General features: G+C 32.1%; 6 protein-coding genes across 6 annotated transcripts; 2 read left to right on the top strand and 4 right to left on the bottom strand.

Moving 5' to 3' along the window:
* Positions 1-210: 210 nt before the first annotated feature.
* On the bottom strand, positions 211-7,845 carry LOC106718694 (tyrosine-protein phosphatase CDC14 homolog). The gene is made up of 15 exons (XM_014512850.2): positions 7,351-7,845; positions 6,974-7,149; positions 6,757-6,895; positions 6,227-6,356; positions 5,886-6,011; positions 5,523-5,575; positions 4,798-5,003; positions 4,143-4,230; positions 3,921-4,038; positions 3,760-3,849; positions 3,391-3,541; positions 3,119-3,295; positions 736-890; positions 523-569; positions 211-428 (listed from the first exon to the last, which is right to left on the bottom strand). Exons 1-15 carry the CDS (start codon positions 7,725-7,727, stop codon positions 332-334), a joined length of 2,130 nt encoding a protein of 709 aa, XP_014368336.2. The 5' UTR covers positions 7,728-7,845; the 3' UTR covers positions 211-331.
* LOC106718693 (protein NDUFAF4 homolog) lies at positions 1,636-2,718 on the bottom strand. The gene has a single exon (XM_014512848.2). The coding sequence runs from the start codon at positions 2,622-2,624 to the stop codon at positions 1,962-1,964; it is 663 nt and encodes a 220-aa protein (XP_014368334.2). The 5' UTR covers positions 2,625-2,718; the 3' UTR covers positions 1,636-1,961.
* A 329-nt stretch (positions 7,846-8,174) lies between the features above and the next one.
* LOC106718714 (40S ribosomal protein S12) lies at positions 8,175-12,053 on the top strand. Its single transcript, XM_014512873.2, has 5 exons — positions 8,175-8,271; positions 8,524-8,658; positions 9,653-9,755; positions 10,421-10,522; positions 11,949-12,053. Exons 1-5 carry the CDS (start codon positions 8,255-8,257, stop codon positions 12,009-12,011), a joined length of 420 nt encoding a protein of 139 aa, XP_014368359.2. The 5' UTR covers positions 8,175-8,254; the 3' UTR covers positions 12,012-12,053.
* A 170-nt stretch (positions 12,054-12,223) lies between these two features.
* LOC106718660 (zinc finger MYND domain-containing protein 10) lies at positions 12,224-14,883 on the bottom strand. The gene is made up of 10 exons (XM_014512811.2): positions 14,783-14,883; positions 14,584-14,692; positions 14,376-14,489; positions 14,105-14,244; positions 13,903-14,025; positions 13,538-13,692; positions 13,229-13,380; positions 12,933-13,094; positions 12,510-12,748; positions 12,224-12,343 (listed from the first exon to the last, which is right to left on the bottom strand). The coding sequence occupies exons 1-10, from the start codon at positions 14,881-14,883 to the stop codon at positions 12,268-12,270; spliced, it is 1,371 nt and encodes a 456-aa protein (XP_014368297.2). The 3' UTR covers positions 12,224-12,267.
* A 300-nt stretch (positions 14,884-15,183) lies between these two features.
* Positions 15,184-20,106, top strand: LOC106718686 (60S ribosomal protein L7). Its single transcript, XM_045684425.1, has 7 exons — positions 15,184-15,278; positions 15,995-16,139; positions 16,436-16,555; positions 17,236-17,325; positions 18,142-18,285; positions 19,068-19,217; positions 19,944-20,106. Exons 2-7 carry the CDS (start codon positions 15,999-16,001, stop codon positions 20,082-20,084), a joined length of 786 nt encoding a protein of 261 aa, XP_045540381.1. The 5' UTR covers positions 15,184-15,278; positions 15,995-15,998; the 3' UTR covers positions 20,085-20,106.
* Positions 20,107-20,197: 91 nt separating this feature from the next.
* Positions 20,198-23,222, bottom strand: LOC106718661. The gene is made up of 2 exons (XM_045684424.1): positions 21,119-23,222; positions 20,198-20,357 (listed from the first exon to the last, which is right to left on the bottom strand). Exons 1-2 carry the CDS (start codon positions 23,204-23,206, stop codon positions 20,250-20,252), a joined length of 2,196 nt encoding a protein of 731 aa, XP_045540380.1. The 5' UTR covers positions 23,207-23,222; the 3' UTR covers positions 20,198-20,249.
* Between the last annotated feature and the right edge of the window lie 887 nt (positions 23,223-24,109).

Genomic DNA, 24,109 nt, shown 5'->3' with positions numbered 1-24,109 from the left:
AAATAGTCTGTCGGTTTTCTTTTATATCTAAAAAGTTAGATATAATATTTGTATTTTGAGGTTAGGATTTTTCGTTTTTTTTTACAAATCCTGTAAAGGCAACCCTTTTGCAAAACTATTGTAAATATTAATAGTTTCTGAAATAAAACAGGCTAAATTATTTATCAAGAATTAAAAAAAAAACTCTTTACAAAATAAAATGACATTTATGTACGTAAAAATATCTGTTACAAGTTATATATTGTAAATAAAGTATAATAACAAAAAAATTCAAGTCTATTCATTTCGTATTTAACTTCACTTGTAATTTTCACTACATTAGTCACAACATTTAATAGAACGGTGTATGCACATTGTGTCTGCCTTTCGTAGAGCTTGGTCTATTGAAGATTCTCATCGGTCCAATACTTGCGTTCTTCTCTTTTAATCTGTGTGCAAAAGTAAAAAAACAACTTTTTTCAAGCATTGAAATAAAACGAAGAACGAAAATGTATAAATTTTTTGATAAGGTATAATTAATACCTGTCTTGATTTTCTCGTGACGGATACTGAAACTGGTTTCTTTGATACTGGAAAAGGAATAAAGTATAAATATTACAATATACCGTTATTCTAAACATTAAAATAAATATTTTATTAGCTACATGCAATTTAAATATATTTATAGTAATTATTTTTGTAGTAAAATGTAGCCTTTGGAAATAATTATGTTTAAAATTAAATCCAAAATTCAACCTTAATACTGTTGAGGACGTCGCCTTGTGTTGCCGTATTACGTTCATCGGACCGCGTGCTGGGCGCGCGCTTGCCGGAAGGTGCGACACGCCGCGCGCCAAGCGACGCCGCGCCCACAGACCCGGCGCCCGTCGAACCATAGCGCGGAGCTGTCACTGTTACCGCCAAAAATATTGATACGTCAAATTCTTTAAAACTTTTTTGTTTACATTTTAAATTGGATAGTCTTGAAAATAATGGCTTGTTTATGTGTTTATTCTAAGATTTAAGAATTTGGTAAGTGTTATAAGTCGTATTTCACCTACTTTCTAAACATACTACTCCTTGTCAGCAGCATGTAAAAAACAATACAAATAAAAGAATGTCTACAACAAAATCGTTTATTTCAATTTAAAATCTTCCTTACTACTTCCTTGGTAACTAAATATAAACTACATAAAATTAAGCTATTAACAACAACCCATTTTTGGACATATATATTTTCACTGAATTTCGAAATTTTTACTGTTTATGAATTATAGAATAAGTTCTTAAACAAATATTGGAAATCATGTTTTTTGTTTAATCCCTTTCGGCCTTGGAAAAGGCTTATTCATGTATGTGTTTATTATAATATTTGAATTTCCGCCAAAACATCTATATAGTGGAATTCAATGGAAATGAGAAATTATAACAAACATAAATTAAATTACCTTTTTAAGGATGTCAATAGATTTTCATACAGACTGGATTTGTACACATTATCATTATCATGTAGTAAAATGCAAATATCATTCTCAAATCCATTGAATTTGATTATAATCAACTTATATGTTTTGCAAATAAGATAAGAGATGCCAATATGTTTTTATGTAAGTGTTACTACAGTGAAAGACTATTAGTTTAAGAATTTATATTAACATCACAGATGTTCATTCCCTAAATTACCTCTATATCTTATTGTAACTAAATTAAGAAATAAACATAACATGTTATTTAATACATTGCTTATGATTCACTTCAAAATAAGCTAAATTCACTAGTTATATGCATCCACCATACATTTTATGGCTGTAGGATACCTTTTGTTGGGATAAATTCCCTCAGTGTTGTCATTTTATTAATTAGACATAAAAACTTGTATGCACATAGTTAATTCTATGCATAAATTAATACATATAGTAGAAATAAGAAATTAATTATCCCTTGGTATCATTTCACCCCATCTATGATTTTTTATTAATTTACTAGTTATTTTTTGCTTGATCTTTCGCTGGAATATCTTGTTCCTTAACAATTTCACTTTTACCAGCTAATTCTTTAGTTTTGGCTTCTTGGAGCTGCTTCCTTCTATAATTAGTGGGACCAGCAAATGTTGCTGCAGATTTCTTTGTTTCTGGAATATAAATTTCATATGCCTTGAAGTATTTTAAAATTGCTTCGACATCATCGTCTTTCAGTTTATATTCTAAAGCTATCTTCGACGCTGTGACCTCTGTGGGATTCATCTGATGCGATTCAATAAACTCTAAGGCTCTTCGTAAAGTCGTACGTCCATATGGCACTACTTCCGGTTCATTCCATCCCGTTTCGAACTCTGGAACTTGAGATCTGTCCTTCGGTAGCGGTCGGTTTGGATTTTGCTGGATTTTTTCTCTAGTAATGTCATCCTCGGGACGGCCGTAAGATGTTACATAAACGGATTTCAATCTGTCATCAAGCGCTGTGTCCTTTTTATCTAGTTTTTCATCTATGTCGGGTACCGCTGCTAAAGTACGTTTTAAATCTTCCTTTGTAGACGGATAATGCGGCGCCGGTATCGGTTTTTCTTTCGAAATAACTCTATGAGCACGATTCTCGACATTAAATGTTTTTATAGGTCGTAACGCTTTTGTTACTAAAGCACCCATCTCGGGCGGCGTTAGTCGAATATTTTAGGTTTAAACAATTTAAGTAAATACGAAACACATAACTATTTTATTAATTATAAGTGTATATTTTCAAACCATTGTTAGGTTAGGTTTTATCAAAAGTTTCATGTGACAGTTGACATATGACAATGACATTTGTTTTTTCCAAATTTGAAACTTTAATCTTATTGCCAGGATTATAAACATAAAAGTACTTTATGGTCCGAAAAAGCTGACAAAATAATTGGGTTTTTATATATTACTTTTGTTGAATAATTATAGCATTGCGGCGGAATATTGGAATAGCTGGTGAGCTCTAGTGCTTGGATTTCGGCTAATGAAGGCATATGGAAATCGAAAGAAGTACGCAATGTTTTATCTTCAAAATACAATAATTCGTATCGTGTTTTTCTTGAACGTTTAAATCAATGACAAAAAGCAATGTCGAAATCTTTTTTTAAGAATATAAAGAAGTATACATACAAATAACTTACATTTCAGTCTTGACAACGCGTCACGAATTGCTATCTTTGAAGACACCTTTTTAACTGCTACTTCTTTCACTGACAATGTATTAGTGGCACGAGACTGTTCTAGTGCTAACCGAGGTGGAATTGGACTAGGACTCCGGCCGAGACGACGACGGTAGCGCGATTGCAAATCCCCTCCAACTTAAAGAAAAATAATAATTACATTACTACCTTAATTATTCACCCATCCTCACGTCACACATCCATCACGAAACTCTAATAAAAATAAAGAAAACCTGTGCTAGTATATGATGTTGGTATATTCCGACCAGGATTCCTATAAGCAAGGTATTGATCATTTCTTTTTTTATAAGGATCCTTTGATGGCTCATGACTAGGAATGAATCCACAATTTTCTCGACATGCACTAGACCTCATAAGAAACTCCTAAAAATGAAGACCTCGGGTTTAAAATATTTTTTACTTGAAGATTTACAAAACGACATAATTCAACAATGCGACGTCTTACATTTTATATACGAATAATTATTTTCTGATATGATACTGTAATCAACTACTTTGTAACATTCGTTTTTATTTCGACATATTGTTTATTGAAACTGTTATTACGTTGAGTTGTGAATTAAATTTATTTAAAGAATTACCTTAGCTTCGGTAATCGTTTTAACAATAGGACCCTGAGTGGTACAAAATGTGGGTATAGTTGTAAATCCACTTGTCATTTTATTATAATCCTGAAATTATATTAAATTAAATCTCTTTTGCATACAGTGTATGTTATATTATGTAAAATTAAAATTCATACTTCACTGGTAGGAACTGCCCTTTTGATGAATGGAGACATTGTACAATCTTGTGACATCAAACGGGGTCTAGATTCTCCGGAACCAGAAGTACGACGAGACTTAGTTTCACTCTGATCTCTAGTAGTGTCAACAAAAAAAAAAAATAGAAAAAGTTTATAAACATATACGTATCATAATAACTTAAATATGTGTCTACTTTTAGTAAACTACGTATTACGTACTCTGTATTTGTGTTCCTTTGACCATAATTCTTATAGGGTGATCTTACTCGCCAAATATATTGGTCCTTTTCGACAGGCGCAACAGTAACTGTGACAAAAATGTTTCTACTTTATAATTATGTTAAAAACTAAACTATTCCACTTATGTGTAGATAATTTTATCTTACACAATTTACCAACCTTATCTAAAAGAATACACCATTTATTTGTACCGTCACAGAATTTTGGTGTCAATTTCACGCAACGCACTGTCAATTTCCATCGTATTTCATTACAAATATCTGGCCACGAACAACAAGACAGGACTTTCTTCCATTTCGGCCTATTGAATGTTTCCGGCTGTTGCTCTAATTCCTCACTTTGGTCGAAAACAGTGCTATTTTTAATAATACATCCTTTCCTACGGCACAATGGCTCATTGCCCGAAAGAGTTAAATCACAAGAGGCTAGGAATTTCTCCTCGGTTTCAGTTTCGAACACGTCTGAATAATAAAAGAAAAAAATTGGTAAAGATTCAGCATATTTAATAAGATGAAAACAATTCAAAATAACACTGTTTACTTGAAAAAAATAGCAACTGGCAGTGCGTTACGGTTGTGAAATAAAACGTATTAAATAATAAAAAAAAGTCATTTGTAGGCTTTAAGTTATGTACCTGCATTATTTCCTCTTCTTATTATCTTTGAAGCTTGGGGTCTAGAATGTGAGGCTCCATCAAGTCGGTTTTGCCTTTGCACTGGGGGCGGGGGGGACGGTGACTTATGAAACAAAACTGGCCGGCACTTGGCAGCCTTTTCAGTAATAGAATACAAGCCACATTTGTGCTCTGGAAGCTTGTCAAAATCTCCGTGAACCCTTTTCCTGATGCAAACTTTGTTAATGTTATTATACTACTACGTGTATCAAAATATATTTTTAATAAATAATGTAATTTTTTTCCTTTACTTGAACATACCATATAAATTAAAGCGAAAAATGAATGTTACTAATTTTTTTATTAACAACTAGCTTTTACCCGCGACTCCGTCCGCGCGGAATAAAAAATAGAAAACGGGGTAAAAATTATCCTATGTCCGTTTCCTGGTTCTAAGCTACCTGCCCACCAATTTTCAGTCAAATCGATTCAGCCGTTCTTGAGTTATAAATAGTGTAACTAACACGACTTTCTTTTATATATACAGATATTCATATTTACGATACTCATAAACATGAATGCAGTCCTATTCAAGTAGTTTACTGTGATGTGGTATCACTACAACGGGGCATTTCAATTTACAGACGCCCATAGACAATATTACAACCTTTTCGTTAAACTTTTTTATGGTTTAGTACTTTTTGGTGGATAAAAATAAATTGCAACAAGTGTAAGCAAATCCTTACCTATACAAGTTCCCTTGTTTTATCAGCCACGGCTCAAGTTTTTCCAACCACTCCTGTTTCAATAACAATTTTAAACCATATAAAATCTAGCTAATATGAAAGCGAAATTACCCAATTTTTACGTTCAATTTTAAAAATTAAAATAACTTCAAACCTGAAAATTATTCTTTTTACAAAGGATGTAATTTTAGTTTTTATTAACAAAAACTTGGAATTCCGCAATTATAAAATTAAACACTGCCAATTACGATCACATCATAAATTGTTCTTAGCTATCATTCTTTCTTCATCTTTTAACGACCCAAACGGAGACTACCTTCATATTAAGAAATAGTCAAAAATAGAAAAAATTTACTTATTAACCTGCTGTTGTCCAATTACTGATCCTGGTCTACATATTCTCATCCAACCAATAGCCTCATGAGAGGTCATACGATAATGCTTGATCAAGTAACAACCGATCAAAGAGCCAGTGCGCCCTAAACCTGCCTGAACAATTTCTTCATGATTACAAATATTCAATAATACACTAATATTTATGTTACAGATCACCAATGCACTAACGCACTTTTCACCAAGTAGGTAGAGGTTACGCTTGTTGGTTTACTATATAAAATAGAACAAGGAAATCGCATTTCACTTTATAAATATCCTATTAACATTTATCGTAAGAAGCTCAACTAAAAGTTATTTAAATTCTTAACCTTGCAATGAACAGCAATAGCACCAACACTACTCTCGCTAATTCGGAGAAATTTTAAACATATATTCTTTGGTGGGCAAGAACCATCGAGAAAAAATAAATCATAATGAAGTATTCCAGCACTAATGAATCTGAAAATATAAAATACTAGCTTTTACCCGCGACTCTGTCCGCGCGTAATAAAAAAAAATGCACACAAGATAAAAAAAGTTCCTATGTCCGTCTCCTAGTTCTAAGCTACCTCCCCATCAATTTTCAGCTAAATCAGTTCGACCGATCTTGAGTTATAAAAAGTATAACTAACACGACTTTCTTTTACATATATATAGATATGACATGGATCAACGAATACAAAGTAAAGGATGGAAAATAACATCATTCTGTATATTCCCATCTATGATTAAAAGGTAGGCAGCGTATCTGCTACCTTCTAACTTATTGCTGATTTTAATGGGCAACCATCACTTCTCTTTCTAGCGAAATCAAGTGTCCGCTTGCTTGTGTAACACATTGTGCTATGAAAATACTCACATATTTCCATCATACATTTTTTTATTCAGTCTAATAACCACATTAACGTTATTTTCTTTAAAATAACTTATGTATTCTTCGGGACGGTGGTATATAGGAGCCTTAGTGTCAACAGGGCCTATGAAAGCGAGAAATTTGCCTGAAAGTGATTCAAGAATAAATTTATCAGGTAAAGAAATGTTTTTTTAATCAACTGAATTTAAATAAAAATACTAACCAGGTACAATCCAGTTGAGGTCCCCTCCTTCTATTTTATCCAATGCAACATAGTCCTCGTAATTGAAATCTCGGAAATCGTAAAATCCTAACTCTCGTGCTTTATCCATCGCTTTGAGACAATCCAAAATAGATATGGTATAAGCTGAATCGCCAGGAGTTGCATCTTGAAATGGTCTGGTAAAATAATTTAGAAAATATTTAGAAACAGAAGCTCGTTTTCATTATCAATACGAATACGTATACGAATGAATTTAGTCGTAACTTTTCATCTAAATAAATATATTTATAAAAAAAAAGAATTGATTTTTTTTTCTCGATGCAATAGAGTTTAAAAACTTCACAAACATTCAAATTTATAACAGCCAATCAACTCACCGATAATTATAGCCTTGGAGTAATAAGGGTTTCAACGCCTCTTTAGGTCGTAAATTCAAATACACAACTCCGAAACAACCCATTAAAAATGCAGCATTAGTACTCTTCTTAGGATCACAAGATGTATAATGAACAACGAATTGACTATCCCTACATTTTTCAAGTTTCTCATTCAATAATTTGCAATATTTGTAAATGCAACCTAGATTCAATGGTCCAAAGTCTGAGAAATAGTTTTCGTAAACTAGCTCATTATCTATACATAAGAAATATGTTTCCGACGTGTTCTTAAAAACTTTACCAGGCCTTGTAATTGCGAAATATAATGTATTTTTGATATATTCCGACATATACAATATATCGGTGTGTTGTGACATGATTGAATGTTTCCTACGGTCTTAAGGGTAAACACATAATTAATATTACGTAATTAATTATGCAACAAATTACACTACGATTTAATCACACAAAAGTAAATCAAAATAAAAATTAGAAAATAATTTTGAAAGCTTTCAAAATTGACTTTGACGTGATTTCTCTTGTTTTCATTGAATAATAGATAACATAGTAATTTTTCCGATAAATAGCTATGATAAAGCTTTTAACATGGTGGGTAGTGTGTAAAAAAATTGAATTAATAGAAATCGATTGTTTTCTTTTCTTTATGATCATCCGAATAATTTTGACCTGACAGATGACAGTGCCAAACCTCTACACTCTCTGGTTTTAGTCTTTTTCCGGTACGCAAGGTAAAGTGTCAAAGTGTTTGTAAAGTTATTTTCAAAATCTCGTTTTATTTCAGTGATCTTTAAAGATAAATAATTAATACTTCTTAAAATGGGAAATCGACATATTGCTCAATTCGTTTTGTTTCATATTTCAGGACCAAACGTAATAAATAATCATGGCTGAAGTTGAAGTGTAAGTGTTGTTGTTTTTCTTTATAAATTTGAATTAAAAAGTTGTAATATCATTCAAATTAAGTAAATGTACAGTTTCAGTTAATCGTAATATGCCATATTAACTTTTATTGGATGTAAGTTGACAATAAATATTGACAACATAACCTATACGCCTTGTCTTAAATGTATCTTTGTATTAATTCTCTCTCCACCTTCTAACTGTAACGTTATAAGTGATATCAACTATAAATTTAATGTAATTTCCTTACAGCGAAGTACCAGTGAACCCAGTCCTCAGTGGGGGAGCTATGGATGTAAACACAGCTCTTCAAGAAGTTCTGAAGACAGCCCTCATCCACGGCGGTCTTGTACATGGTCTTCATGAGGCTGCTAAAGCCCTCGACAAGTATGTTTTACGTATATTTTTTGTTACTAACAAAATTTTATTATACTGAAGTAATTAAATGCAAACCAAATATTAAGGTATTAGTTATTATCATGTTGGCTCTATCTTGGTTTCAATAAATTTGAAATTAATTTAACCAAAAGAACATCAAATTAAATATGTGGTAGACATGCTATTTATTTTTTTTGTTATAAAAGTTGTAAAATAATCTGAAGTATTATAGGGTAAAGAAAGTTTTAACAAACAAATAATTTGACAAATAAAAATAAATAATGGCAATAGAGCTAACACAATATTCACATGATGTGTGGCTGTTCTAGTCTCATGCCATGTGGAAATATCAAATATATTTGTCACTATGTTGGATCAAATCTATTGCCTAAATTAATGCATATACATAGTACCACAGTGTTTGATCCTACAAACTTGTGGCCTCCCAAGTATGCTACAGTTACCATTATAAAATACTAGCTTTTACCCGCGACTCCGTCCGCGCGGAATAAAAAATAGAAAACGGGGTAAAAATTATCCTATGTCCGTTTCCTGGTTCTAAGCTACCTGCCCACTAATTTTCAGTCAAATCGATTCAGCCGTTCTCGAGTTATAAATTGTGTAACTAACATGACTTTCTTTTATATATATAGATTTTAGCAAGATTCATGTAAAGCTGGATATAAACTTCATTATTTTTAGTTTTTTATTACATCATAATGATAACAAGTAAGAAGCCTTCTGAATATGCCTAAAAAGCAAAGCAACCACTGCCCATAGACATCTATAGTTGCCTGCCTTTAATTCACAGGAATGCACAGAAAGAAGATATATCCCTTTACTACGCGGGCCCCTCCTACACCTAATCCCTTCCTATCTTTATAACAAAAGGGTTGAAAGGAAAAGACGAGTGATTACCCTTTTGTCTTTAGGCAATGTGAATCTACAGTAAGGGTAAATATTTGTTTTTCAATTTATTAACTCAATGTCTTCCACACACCAGGAGGCAAGCTGTCCTTTGCGTGATGGCTGAGAACTGTGATGAGGCGGCATACAAGAAGCTTGTCCAGGCACTCTGCAATGAGCACCAGATTCCACTAGTCAAGGTAAAGCCAACAGGTTATGGTTTATTTATCAACTAATGTCACTGCACAAAAAGGTTTTATTTTGGAAAAACCTCTACAATATTATAGTTTTTGCAAGAAAAATTTATATTTTATTGTGGAAACTTAAACGTAAATGAGCAAATAACCATGTAATATTTAGAGAAAATGTTTCATGGCCTGAAAATAATGATCTTCAAAGTTGTTTGTTTTTATATAGAACTAGCTTTTCCCCTGACTCCGTCTGCGCGGAATAAAAAAAATGCACATAAGATAAAAAAGTTCCTATGTCCGTCTCCTAGTTCTAAGCTACCTCCCCATCAATTTTCAGCTAGAATCAGTTTGACCTATCTTGAGTTATAAATAGTGTATGACCTATTGTCTAATGTTTTTAAGTTGTAACTTTTTAAATGATATTGCGCTCTGCACGAATCTCTCAGTACCAATGTCTGTGTGGACTCAAAGAGCGCAGAGCAAACTGTGTGCCCCTATGGTCACCAGCTCAATGCTGGATCTACTTTCCTAGCACTCGGACATAAATTACTCTAATGTAAACATTATTTTTAAAATTTCTATTTTAGCCATACTAGATATAATGACTCATACCATGACGTGTTTTTATGTCTATTTTTTTTGGCACTGATTTATTGTAATAAAACTTTGCTCAGGTTGACAACAACAAAAAGCTTGGTGAATGGGCTGGTTTATGCAAAATTGATAAGGACGGCAAAGCGAGAAAGATTGTCGGCTGCTCATGTGTTGTCATCAAAGTAAGTTAACTAGATTCTATAATTGTTTGAAATCATTTTGTATTTGTTTTTTTTTTGTGTCTTTTCCATATAAGTTCATAGAGAATAACACACAATTTAGATGTCTGAAATAAATTGGATTCTACAGTTAATATCAAGAATGTCCTTTGGATAATGTTAAATCCAAACTTGTAATGTGACCATTAAATGTTTCTGAGTTTGGCTGTAAATCGACGCCCCCACCAAATAACCCCGTAATAGGAAAAATAAAATTTTTCAGGAGAAGCAAAAAACCGTATTTCTTTAATAACTTCATCAATAATTATTGTACAAGAATCTTTTATATACCAAAACAAAGATAATTTTTATAGCTTCATTGTATTTAATTTTCATTCATATATTCCGGGCGTATTCTGTGCTATGAAGGAAAAATAATAATACCGGAAATAAAAAAAATCTGTTTTAATAATGACTATTTATCTCCATAATTAACATTAAGAAAAATAAAAAAATCACAACATGTAATGGGACCTTTAGATGCCGAATTCGATGGAAAAGCAAGAATCCTGTAAGAGTGCATTACAGGATTATTTGATGGGGGCGTGGAAATGTAACTTACAGTCAAAGCTGGATAAGCAAGTGTTATTGTCCTGTCCAGAAGGACTACCTCCATAATTGAGAAACCTCTATACTTGAAAATAAATTGCAGTCCCTTAGACGCTTATCCAGATTTGACTGTACATATCAAAAAGTTGGTGATTGTTATCAAAGCATTAAAATCATAATGAAAACATATTTTCTGAAATTATAAATTGCAATTAACTAAGTTTGTTGCTTGTTATTCTAATGCAGTCGTAAGCCTCATGTTATTGTGATTGCATAGTACTTGCGCTCAGCACGAACACTAACAACTACTCATTAGTTTGTATGTGTACATTAATTCAGCGCTATATAAAATGTGTGACCCTATGGTGCTACACAACTTGTGTGAGCAACTTTCCTATCACTCAAACAATTGCTCTATGTTAAAAAAAAAATTAAACCTTATTATTTTTAATTTTGTTCAGTTTTGTGCTATTTCTCATACTATGGATTTCTATTAATAAAACATAGATAAATCATAGTCATCCGATCCACTCTTCGAAAAAAAAAAACAAAACATTTTGTTTACCCAGTTTTTTTATTTATTTTTTGTCTCTTATGACCCTTGCCCACAAAATCATGTTTATTTCAAGCTAATTCAATACTAGCTGTCGCCCGCGACTCCGTCCGCTCGAAATAAAAAAATACGTAATTAGTGTGTTCTTTCAGACTATATTCTATATGTAATTCAAATTTCATTGAGATCCGTTGAGCCGTTCTAGAGATACCTTCAAACATCCATCCATCCATCTAAATTCGCATTTATTATATTAGTATGATTAATTTGATTTATTTTTTTTCATAGGATTTTGGTGAGGAGACGCCAGCGCTGGATGTGCTTAAAGACTACCTCAAGTCTTCAAGCTAATCTTTAGGTGTTACAGTATCTTAATAAAAAACAAAAAAAATATTCTCTATGTTTTATTATACCATTAAAACTATTAAGTTAAAACTAATTAGTTTGTAAATACGAAAAAGGTTTAACAATCCTACTTTATTAAAGGAAAATTCTAGAATTAAAATACCTAATTGTTAAAAACTGAAATTATAAGAATATTTTGAGTCTTTTTTCTTATTAACGTTAAACCAAATCTCGTGTCAAGCTTATTTATTAAAAAAAAAAATTAAACAGATACATGAAGTTTGGCAAACTGATCGCAAATATCCTTATGTTTCGCCCATTGCTGCACTTGGCATTCTCTGAAAAAGAAAGTACTGGTTTAGCTTATAAAAAAACACCGCGTCCTTTAAAGACTAAATTCTGATAGTAAAAACGTTTTTAATAATTTATGTCTGTGTAATTTTCTAGTACATTTCCTGATCCTGGCAACATTAGTGTTGATAGAATAAAAATTTAAGTATTTACCTTCCACAATACCATTCAGACTTGCATCGTGAACATTTCTTGTTAGCTTTATCTCCGCATTTAGCGCACTTTGCGCCGCCACTGTCCAGCGCTAGAGCCGCATCGCTGGTGTAAGATTCCAATAGTTTTTTGGCCATACGACGCGATTCATCAGAACCATCGACAAAACAGTTTTTCAATTGATTGGCCGCAAGCGTCTTCTTCCTCTTGTGCACTTGACGTAGGTAAGCATTTTTTATCTTAAATGTAATATTACTACTGTATCTATTTGGATATTGGGTAAAATTTTAATAAATAAATAAATTTCGTAGTCAATGTTGTGTAATAGTGGCTCAGTTGTCTGTTAAATAACAGTTGATAATTTATATTTGAATAACGAGTAAGTTGGATACAAAAGTTTCTTTCACTTTGTTTTTTTTTTACCTGTGGCACAACTTCGATGACCGTACAGCCAGGAGCTTTTACACCGTTCCCGCGATTATGCAAGCTGGAATAGTCACCCATTGCCATTTGGCAAAGGAATGTTTTCAGTTCCCCTAATGGTGGTATTTGATCTATCTTTTCTTCCGTCATTTTACCTTGCAACTGTTTCGAAAACAAATATCCTGTTAATATTATTTCATGCTAATTTACAGGGTAATCGTTCAATTTCTTATACAGCTTTAAGACTTTAGTTATATTAAACTGTTAACAGTGAAAATTTGATACTGTATACATACGCGACAAAATGCCGTGCGTCGGACCTCATCGATGACGTAGAAATGTCGTAGTCGAGGTTCCAGAAGTAGTTGTCGCAGGCACAGCCAGAGCTGTGCTTCGCTTCGATGCATTTGAGATAAGTCATCAACACTTGGCTTCGACCAACGCCCATCTAAATAAAAATAATTAGGATTAAGGGGTCCCTTATGATTATAATGCCATACTTATATTCCTAAGTTGTTCGAATCGTAACGCTGCTAGCTGCTAACAAACTTCTGAAAGAAAATTCCGGTGACTTCTTTCGAATACTAAACATAAAAACTTCTCACAATTAAATATTTGCAGATCGCCTTTGTCGTTGACCTTCTTCCAGGGTTCCAGTTGTAGTAAATGACATAGAATTGAAGGTACGTCGTTGGTTTTGTACAGATTGGTTGCAATGGACACACCCGAGCCTGCTGCCTCCATATGCTCCGCCAGATACCTATAATCCGATTTACGAAGATGTTTTTTTAAGTAGCAGTTAACCAAAAGTGTAATATACTTAGTTAATTATAATACATAATACTTAATAATAATATTTAATAATATAATACTAAATTATAATACGGATTTAATAAAAAAAAAATCTCAGCAACACACATAATACCGTGACAAAATTTACAACGAAATTTGGCGGAAAATCTTATCTTACCTAACAATAGAGATGCATCGCATACTTATATCGAACTGCAGATCTCTTTTCTGCCTCTCAAGCTCTTCTATCACAGTTTCACTGTCCATTTCCTGACCCGACAATGGCTTTAAGTAACCGTCGCTAAGAAAAAGAATAATTTGATGTAAATACTTCTTTACGTTATGGTGGGCTTAAAAACCTATGAATGAAAGACACTTACTTGAGAAGTGCTATTAATGAAGTAAGTTGTTCTGTAGCGTACTGAAGTAGATCAATAATAACATCGCTGATACATTGGACTCCGTCTTCGTGAAATAGGACGGTCTCCAAAAGGCCAACTGCTGCTGCCTCGTGATACAACTGAGAGCCAATTTTATTAGTAGTAAAAAACCACTACTCCATTGAAATTTAAATATAACAACGAACAAGAACTAATATTTTTAAGTCTTGATTGTGCCAATAACAGTCATTATAATTTAAGTTTAACTCACCACCATGTATATTCCGAATGTACTAGCTGGTGCTGGTTCCAGTTTCATCATTTGTGGGTATATCTTTAACCGCCAAACTTGGATACAAATGGCCTCGTGAACAAGTACAGGTAACTAAGTAATACATGGTTAAAGGCTTAAAGGTATAGTAGTAGGTGGTATTTATTACAGACTTTCTGGTTCATGTCTATGTCATATTTTTAGTTACCTTGCCATGGGAAATTAGTGTCTCTTTCGTAGCTTCTTCCATCATAGATGACGCTTCCAATACAGCTTGCTGGTTTAATTTCTGCAACCTTGTATGCCAGTCAATCCAGCTGCAACAATAAAAAGGATATTGGGTACTATCTATGATTATATATTGGGAACTATCTATCTACTTAAATTGAGTTAAAAAAAAATATTACGCCGAATTTCCAATATTTTCGATTTCGGAAGGTTCCATGCTGTCTACAAATAAATCCAATTCGCCGACCTCCAAAGCACTTAGCTGAGCGTTTTCAGCCATTTCAAAAATCAATAAACCTTACTGAAGAATCGAAAGAATGAAAAAATATCATATGAAGTGCTATGATTTTATTTTTTTAATAACAAAATTCGTTACTATAACGACTGTTAAAAGCGTTTTTGCTGGCTTTTGTTAAAAACGGCAAATATTTATATTTAAAAATTAAAATTCCCCACTTATTTATGATTTAAAAATTCTTACAGGATCATCACAGCTTTAAGTTGAAATTGTATAAAAACGTAATTTTTTTTTTAATTTATTAAGGCAAAAACGTAAATTTTAAAAGGGGTGTTGCTAGAGGGAAATATTTAAAAATGGCGAATAGCGGAAGTCTATGTCCTTTGTCGTTCTTTTGATAATTTGACACACGTGCCGCGTGGAGTTTTGCCTCGCAGGTTGTTAAAAATTAATAAATTTATTACTTTTAAGTGCTAAATAAATACTAATATTAAAAGGAAAACAAAATAAGTGATCAGAACACTGTATTGTATATGTGTACCTGTGAAATGTATCTAAATTGTGATCGAAATAAAGTGCACGGCGTGCTGCTGTATTGTAAATTTTTAGCGTGTTAGATGTCTGTTTATAACAAATTAGGTTTATAGAAAATAGATTTCTTCAAACTTATATTTTTTTAATAATTTAACTACGAATCAAAACATTTTATACTTTTAAGGTATGGTTACTATAACCTAAAAATATTGTGTCTATTGGAAGAATGGCGCTCACGGTTTTCTGTTTTGTCATTTTTCTCATGTTCAAATTCCATTTTAATTACTTATTCGATTTCCTGTGGTTTATTTGTAGCTTAATTAATTCGCCAATTTGGAACATAAATTAATGTAAAATTATTGTATTTGTATTTGTCTCAATCATAACCTAAAAAACCAAAATTAACATTTTATTCCCCGTGCACTTTACTGTCGATAATACTTAAATTATTACTGGAAAATGTCAATATTGGGTAAAAGGAAACAAATAACAAATCGTTTGTGTCCATCCACAATTCCATCTTTTCTTTCCTTTTACTTTATCCTTAACCCAAGACATATGTGTTAGCGCTATAATTACGAAAACTACAGCCCTCTATAATGCTAACATAATTTTTCAGCACAATGGTTGCGGTAACAGAAAAGAAGAAGACTGAAAAGGAGCCTGTAAAAGGCAAGGAGGGCAGCAAAAAGCTCCCCGCCGTACCTGAGTCTGTATTGAAACACCGGAAAAGGAGGGATGCACTCCGCACACGCCGTATTGCAGTAAGTTTTTATCACTGACAACTGAAATAAGATCAATATTTAATGAAACTCAATTTGCTTCAAAGCTGTTACTGGTATATTTTTTTTAATGTCATTATTTTAGCGAGTTCAGATGGCCTTGGTCATTTTATTCTACTACTATAAAACTAAGTTTAATAATTTTATGATGATACAACATTTTAAAGGCATAGTTCATCTGATTAGAATGCTGTTACTAAAAATATCTGATAATTACTAACATATTTAGCATCAAATAGTTTAATTACTTGATACTTAACTTCATTGGTAATTCTTAGGTCACACTAAAGAGGCGTTCAGCGGCCATCAAGAAGAAGCAGGAGATCTTCAAGAGAGCTGAGCAGTACGTAAAGGAGTACCGCATCAGGGAACGTGATGAGATCAGGCTAGCCAGACAAGTAAGTTTACTTTGTTACATATTGAGATTGTGGTTAAGCGCTAACTTTTTCAATAGAAAAAAAAAAGTATAATTCTTTTCAAATATCTTGGCATCTCAAATATATTGATGTGCGTGCTGCGCAGGGTGTGTATACCACTATGTCTCTTTACATATAAAGTTGCAGTAACTTAGTGCGAAGTTATGAGCCACCATGATAAAGTTAAGTAAACATTGATATTAACGTAATTTTTGTTTACTTATTTGTATAGCATAAAATGTGCAATTGATGTTTAAAAATGTAGCAGACTTGGGTTGGTAAAGCTTAAAATTATATGTTGGAGTAGTTAAGTCACTACTAGAAGGTGTACAATCTTTTCGTTATCCTTTTTGGAAAGCTTTCACTATCTCATAATATTATTTGAAAACTAGCTGTTGTCTGCGACTCTGTCCTCGCGGAATTAAAAAAAAACGCAATAACTAGCCTATGTGTTCTTCCAGACTATGTTTTACATCTGTGACAAATTTCATCAAGATCCTTTGAGCCATTCTGGAGAAACCTTCAAATAAACATCCATCCATCTAAACATTCACATTTATAATATTAGTAAAATATCAAAATACCCTGCTTTTATTAAATAAAAGTAGGTTTAAATGATTAATCCTTGTAACACTTGTTTCATCTTAGATTTTTTTCTACAGGCTCGCAACCGTGGTAACTATTATGTTCCCGGAGAGGCCAAGCTTGCCTTTGTCATCCGTATCCGTGGTATCAACCAGGTTTCACCCAAGGTAAGATGAAATATTGTTATTTTTATAGTTTATAAATATTATGTTGAGTGAAAATATCAGTTGTCTCTGACTTTGTCTGCTCGGAATTTAAAAAATCTAATAAATATAATTTATGTCAAAGGCAAACAATCAAATCTTTCCTCTTTATAGATTAATGCCATATAGAGTTCTATTTTATCGCGCGTTGTGAAAGCGGGCTAGACGGAAAAAATTCTTACGAAAAGTTGTCACGACACTTTTTGCTATAGTAAGTCTGTTAACGACGAATGAGCGCTACTTCACCATGGCAACGACGTGACAATATATAACGAAAATTCATAAAAATAAAATGTATTTCTTGTGAAGACTTAAGTTTTTTATTCATAGAATAAACATTGGTTCCCTCACTAATTAATCGAAAGGAACTTCGTTCCATCCGGGTGTCCCTTGACACCTCTCAAGTTTTTTTAAATTATTGATATGATTATGTTATGGTAGTGTTGCGCTCTGCACGAATCTCTCAGTACCAATGTCTGTGTGGACTCAAAGAGCGCAGAGCAAACTGTGTGCCCCTATGGTGACCAGCTGAATGCTGGATCAACTTTCCTAGCACTCTGACAAAACATTATATCTTTTTTGGTTGATTTGCGAGTTTTCTACGCTTTTCAAATAAAATTGTGTATGTCTAGCATCTTGATTTCAAAAGAACGCGACAAATTTTAGTTAATTCTACCTTAATTTTTTTGTCTTTGTCTTTGATGTCATGATATCGCTTTGGTCCATACATAATCTTATTTGAATAGCATTGTTTATACAATTATTATTGTATTTATTCAGGTCCGCAAAGTGCTGCAGCTGTTCAGATTGCGTCAGATAAACAATGGTGTGTTTGTCCGTCTGAACAAGGCCACCGTCAATATGATGCGTATCGCGGAGCCCTACATTACCTGGGGATACCCCAATCTCAAGAGTGTGCGGGAGGTGAGTAAACAAACTTTACTATGATTTTATAATGGGAAGATACCGCTTTTATGCATTGGAAGTTATCTGTTTTTCAAGTTTAAAGGTTAAGGAAAACTAGTTTCATAGTCCAGAAAAGTATTTATAGATCTATTATTTATAGTCATAATTAATCATTAACTTAGCTTGAGGTTGGTTTTTTACTATTTTATCTTTTTTCTGGTTTTCGCTCTGCACGAATCTAGCAAACTCAATGTTTGTGTGGACTCAATGAGCGTAGAGCAAATTATGTGCCCCTATGGTGACCAGCTGAATGCTGGATCAACTTTCCTAGCACTTAAACATAATTATTATATAAAAGTAAAATTTTAAGCTTAGTTTGAATGCCTAAAAGAAATATTTAGTTTATTGTAAAATCTAATTATTATTTTAAAGCAAAAAAAAAAAGCTTATCCCTATGGAGGGTCGGCACAGTATGTACTACTCCTCTATACATCTCTATCAGCCGTCATATCTGAATTTACCCCCTTCTTACGCATATCCTCTTTCACACAATCCATCCATACTTTCTTTGGTCTTCCTCTACCTTTATAGCCATCCACATTCAATCTCATAACTTTTTTGTTTATATGAACATCATCCCTCAGCATAACATGTACAAACAGTGCTAACCTTCTGCTCTTCAATTTCTTGATAACTGGCGCTACTTTCAAACTTCCTCTGATATACATAGTACTTGGTAACATGTTCTAAAATCAATATGTTATCTAATAATGATTAATATTTAATAAATATTGTTGCAGTTGATCTACAAACGTGGTTTCGCAAAGGTGAAAGGTCAGCGCATGCCCATCACCTCCAACAAGATCATTGAGGATAAACTGGGCAAGAGCAACATCATCTGTATTGAGGACTTGATCCATGAAATCTTCACTGTCGGAGAGAAATTCAAGGTAAGTTTGTGTATACAAAATTATACTTATTATTTTTGTGGTTAATTTGATGTAACCAAATATGATAATGTTGTAAAAGTTTTAAGAAAATGTTGTGTATCTTACAAAATTTTCATATTGTCCATAATTTAATTGAAATTTAGGACAAATATGATGCATAATTTTAAATTTACTTTTTAATGACTTGTAATCGTATACTTTATTCTTTCAAAATGATATTTACATTTTAATTTATTATCCCTGAAAGTGAAATTTCTTGGCTCTCTGTCTGTCAGTTAACTCTGGACTAATTCATCATGTCTCACTCGACATGTTATGTGTCTAAATTATTTTATATATTACTAGCTGTCGCCCGCGACTCCGTCCGCGCGCAATTAAAAAAACTTAATAAGGGTTAGCGTAACTGAAAATCTACTAGTCTTCTAGTTATTAAAAAAAAAAAAATGGGACCCATCTGCAAGCACTTCCTTTCGATTAAAATATTTTTATCAAAATCGGACAACCAGGGGCGGAGTTTCGCGGTAACACACATAAAAAAAAATACAGTCGAATTGATAACCTCCTTCTTTTTGAAGTCGGCTAAAAAATAGATGTTGGTCGATTCTCAGACCTACAATATGCTCACAAAATTTCATGAGAATCGGGTTTCGGAGGAGTACGGGAACGAATATTGTGACACGAGAATTTTATATGTAAGATATTCATTATATTATTTCTTGTTTTTAGTACGCAAGCAACTTCCTCTGGCCATTCAAGTTGAACAACCCGACCGGAGGCTGGCGCAAGAAGACCATCCATTACGTCGACGGCGGGGACTTCGGCAACCGCGAGGACAAGATTAACGACCTCCTTAGAAGAATGGTCTAATAATAAATAGAGTTTAATTATATTCGTATCTTTTATTTTTCTTTCCATAGATAATTACCATAAGTTTCTGACAACTGACAAAAGACTTTGTTAATAAAGAGAATGGTGGGATCACAGTTTTTACAAATTTATGTTAAGTGTACTTTCTTGGTATCCAAGTTTATTTTATAATGGAATTGCTGCATATACATGGCTTTGAAGCTGTTCTAATAAAGACTTGAGATCATCTTCAGTACCATCCGAGATGCACCGTCTTATACCTTTTTGAATATTCTGAAAAAAAAAGTAACACTGAGTATACACCGCTTTAACACATACAATTACATGTTTTTTTTTAAACAGAATGAGTCAAAAATTAAGGTCACCGGTAAGGCCACCCGAATTCGTCGAATTAATAAACTGACATCCGTAATTGTAAATGCGTAATGCTTAAGAGAGTGTCTATGGCTGAGGGGTTAAGAACTTGGCTTGAAATTTGCATGTCCTGGGTATGAATCCCGCCATGTACCAATGTGTTTCGATTTATATATGTACATTTATCCGACGTTCTTACGGTGAAGGAAAACATCGTGATGCATGCACATATCTGAAAAGAAATTTAAAGATATGTGTGAAGTCAAACCAACGCGCACTAGGCCAGCATGGTTGACTATGGCCTAGACCTAACTAAGGGTAGCTTCCAAGCCCTTCAGTGGGGATGAATAATGAGCTGATAATGCCTTCTTTTAATTGACATAGGAGGGAATGCAAAGAATATTTCCCTCTCTAATTGCATCCACTCCTTCATCAAAGCCAATTCTCCCCATCTTTTCTAAAGTAAAAGGGTGGGTAGGGAAAGAGCATTAAAATTATGCCTCCAGCACGCGGTGAGGAGTGTTCCTCAGACTGTATGTGAAACTGTCGTCTGTGTGGTCATGGTATTGCACCAGACGAGCTGTGGAATTGAAACTAATGCAACAATTTTGTCTTAGGTCCTTAGCAGTCAACAACAGAAAATGCAAATATACTTAAATGTATAAAAAGAAAGTACTGACCTCAATTTTAGCATATAAAGTATATCTGACAAATTCTTTGCCAGGTTCACATTTAGTGAAATTTTCATAGGCCAAGTTGCAGTAAAAATTCCTTACATCAAAGCCTATTTTCATATCATCACATGAAACTCTCAATGAGTTGTTAGTAAATTCATCATTAATAATTTCAACTTTAACTTTACTGTTTCCAATTTCAAAGATTTTATAATTTTTCCCTTTTAAAAAATCATCTGATGTGTTTTCCTTCAGTATGTTTAATGCTTTTTCTGTACTAAATATATTTTTATAGTAACTTTCATTTTTAAATGCTTCTTTAAAATTAATTAGCAATTTAAAATAAAATGAACACTCATCTGATTGTGTTTTGTTATCAATATTAGTGAAATTAAATAAATGTTTATTAAAGTTATAAGCAATTTGATTTACTATTCCTTCAATAGAATTTTCAGTCTCCTTTAATTGAGTTATATTTTTCTTTAAAATATCAGATTTTATAAAATGCTCAGCGTTCAAGATTATTTCTTTTTTATGCATTATTGTCCACATTTCTTCATTATTCTGCATTCCTGGTATTCTTTTTAATATTTTAATATCAACAGTAACTGATTTGTCATTTTTCCTATGCAACGGAATAAGCAAGTTTATATTTTTTAATTCTTCAACTACCCTCACTGATGTGGTTTTTATCACTTTATTTGATGATAATAATGTTATATGTATTTGTAAATCTCTTAATACTTGTATTAAAGCATTAATTTTATGTTTTTCAAATGTAAGTGTTATTTTTAATAATAAGCAAAATATATTGGTTGTTAAAAAATTTTCAACATTTTCCGTTAATGTCATATCTATAGATTCTTTTAAAACATCTTCATAACTATTATAAAGTACAATAGAATATAAAATAACATTATCTAATATATCAGGACGATTAGATATTGATAAAGATGTAATAAAGTCACACTCTTCTTTAATTTTCTCTTCTAATTTATAATTTCTCTCAACTTCTTCTAATATTTTATAAACACATCCTGTATCATTAAGTACTTTTTTCGCTTCGCAATATTCAGATGATGGTTTTATAAATATATCATTATCAACGGTAAATAAATATATTAAATTCGTAAATGTTGTACAAAGGATTTGATCACCGAAACATATAAAATCTTTAACTTGTTTTATATGGAATTGTTGGAAATTTATATCTTTTGTAAAAGTATTATTTGATTTCCACATTGTTATACCATCTGTATATATTATAGATTCATTGTTTAGTTCACATTTTGAAATTGCAGTATTTAAATGAACAATATCAGAACTTTTATTAAAATCAGCAAGTGATAATCTTAAAATTGTACCCGATTCTAAACTTACTAATATGTGCCCATGATTTTCTTCGGTCACTTTTACATCACTAATTCTTGTAGGAGCACTAAATAGATTCTGTAGTAAAATTTCATTTACTTGCATTTCTAGTGAATACATACATCCATATAAAACTCTTCTGTCAAAACTAATAATAATTAAATTATAATCCTTAGATACATCTCTATCTAAATTGAAAACACTCATTAAATTATCATATTGTTCATATAATTTGTAAGACTTTAAAATATATAATTTTAACTCCCTTTGTGATGGCTGGCTGTTTTCATTAGGCAAAATCAACTTAATTTTCTTTTCTAAATCGAATTCCGAATTTAAATTGTTTATGCACAGATAATAAGTGTTGCATTCCAATTTCAAACTTAACAATTTTTGTGATGTGTAAAGTGTACAACTCAGTACATATTTTTCTTTATGTAAAAAGTTAGTTTTTAATCGTTTTGGTGCAGATTGTTTAAATTTCATAGACGTTGTGTGTATGTTTCCTTCGAAATCCAAGCCGACTATGAAATTGTTTGATGATATTAGATGAAATATTTGAAATTCAGGCAATATTATTTTCGACGCACTTTCAAATTTTAAATTTTCGTATATGTATATTTCGTAATTATTCCACAGAATAAACGTCGTACTGGAAGCATGGTAATTGATATTTAGAGGTCCCAGACACAAATTGCTTTTAAAACACTTGAAATTCGACATCAAAGCGCGCGGTAACATTTTTAGTTTTTTTTTTGTTTTGACATTTGACAATGACAGATGTTGTTTTACCAGAGACAATTTTTCTACGCTATGCACAGAGTAAAAACATAGTTTATGGTTTAAAAGTTAAGATTTGTTTGCTAAGACCAAAGGGTAAATTAAAGAGTTGTGTAAGAATTAGAAAACTGTAAAGGTTATATCATTTGCTAATGATATTAATATTGATATTTTATTTTATAGGCGACATATGAAAGCCCATTGAGGGCTTGTCGAAGGTAAAAACTAATAATACAACACAAACTTGGGATAGGTACAAATAAATTAATTTCCAGCTCTTTATAACATTATTCATTTACTCCTCAAAACAAAATTAAATGATAAATTAGTTTATCATCATTTAATTATTACAAGTTACAAATCATACACTCATTTACATTCCTTTAGTAATTTTTAACAATCGTTGTTTTTCATTAAGACAATATGCTGATATGATTAGGGTTATAAAAATATTTTTTTAAATTGATTTTCGAGAAGTAATGCGTCACAATACGAAAAGATCCATTACTCCATCACTGTCTAATCTAAAGAGTAATTGAAAAAAAAAGGACATAAGTTATTATATTAATAATCATAATCGGAATGTAATTTTTAATTTTTTTATATACACAGGCCGTATTAAGAATAAATATTAAATACTTAAGAATCTTTCAACGATGCTTTTTATATATAAACTAATTGGCACACTGTCACATTCACTAGCATAAATATAACCTAATAATTATAAACTAAAGAGGTTCGAAACATTTATCATATACTTAAATTCGCATAATGAAGTTGAAAAAAATTAATTATTAATTTAATATTTACACGATATTTGATATGTTTCTTGCTAGTCACCAGATA

Source organism: Papilio machaon, chromosome 26 (assembly GCF_912999745.1).
Source record: "Papilio machaon chromosome 26, ilPapMach1.1, whole genome shotgun sequence".
Lineage (NCBI taxonomy): Eukaryota > Metazoa > Arthropoda > Insecta > Lepidoptera > Papilionidae > Papilio > Papilio machaon.
The sequence above is the reverse complement of the archived record's forward strand: the minus strand, read 5'-3'. Positions and strand labels throughout refer to the sequence as shown.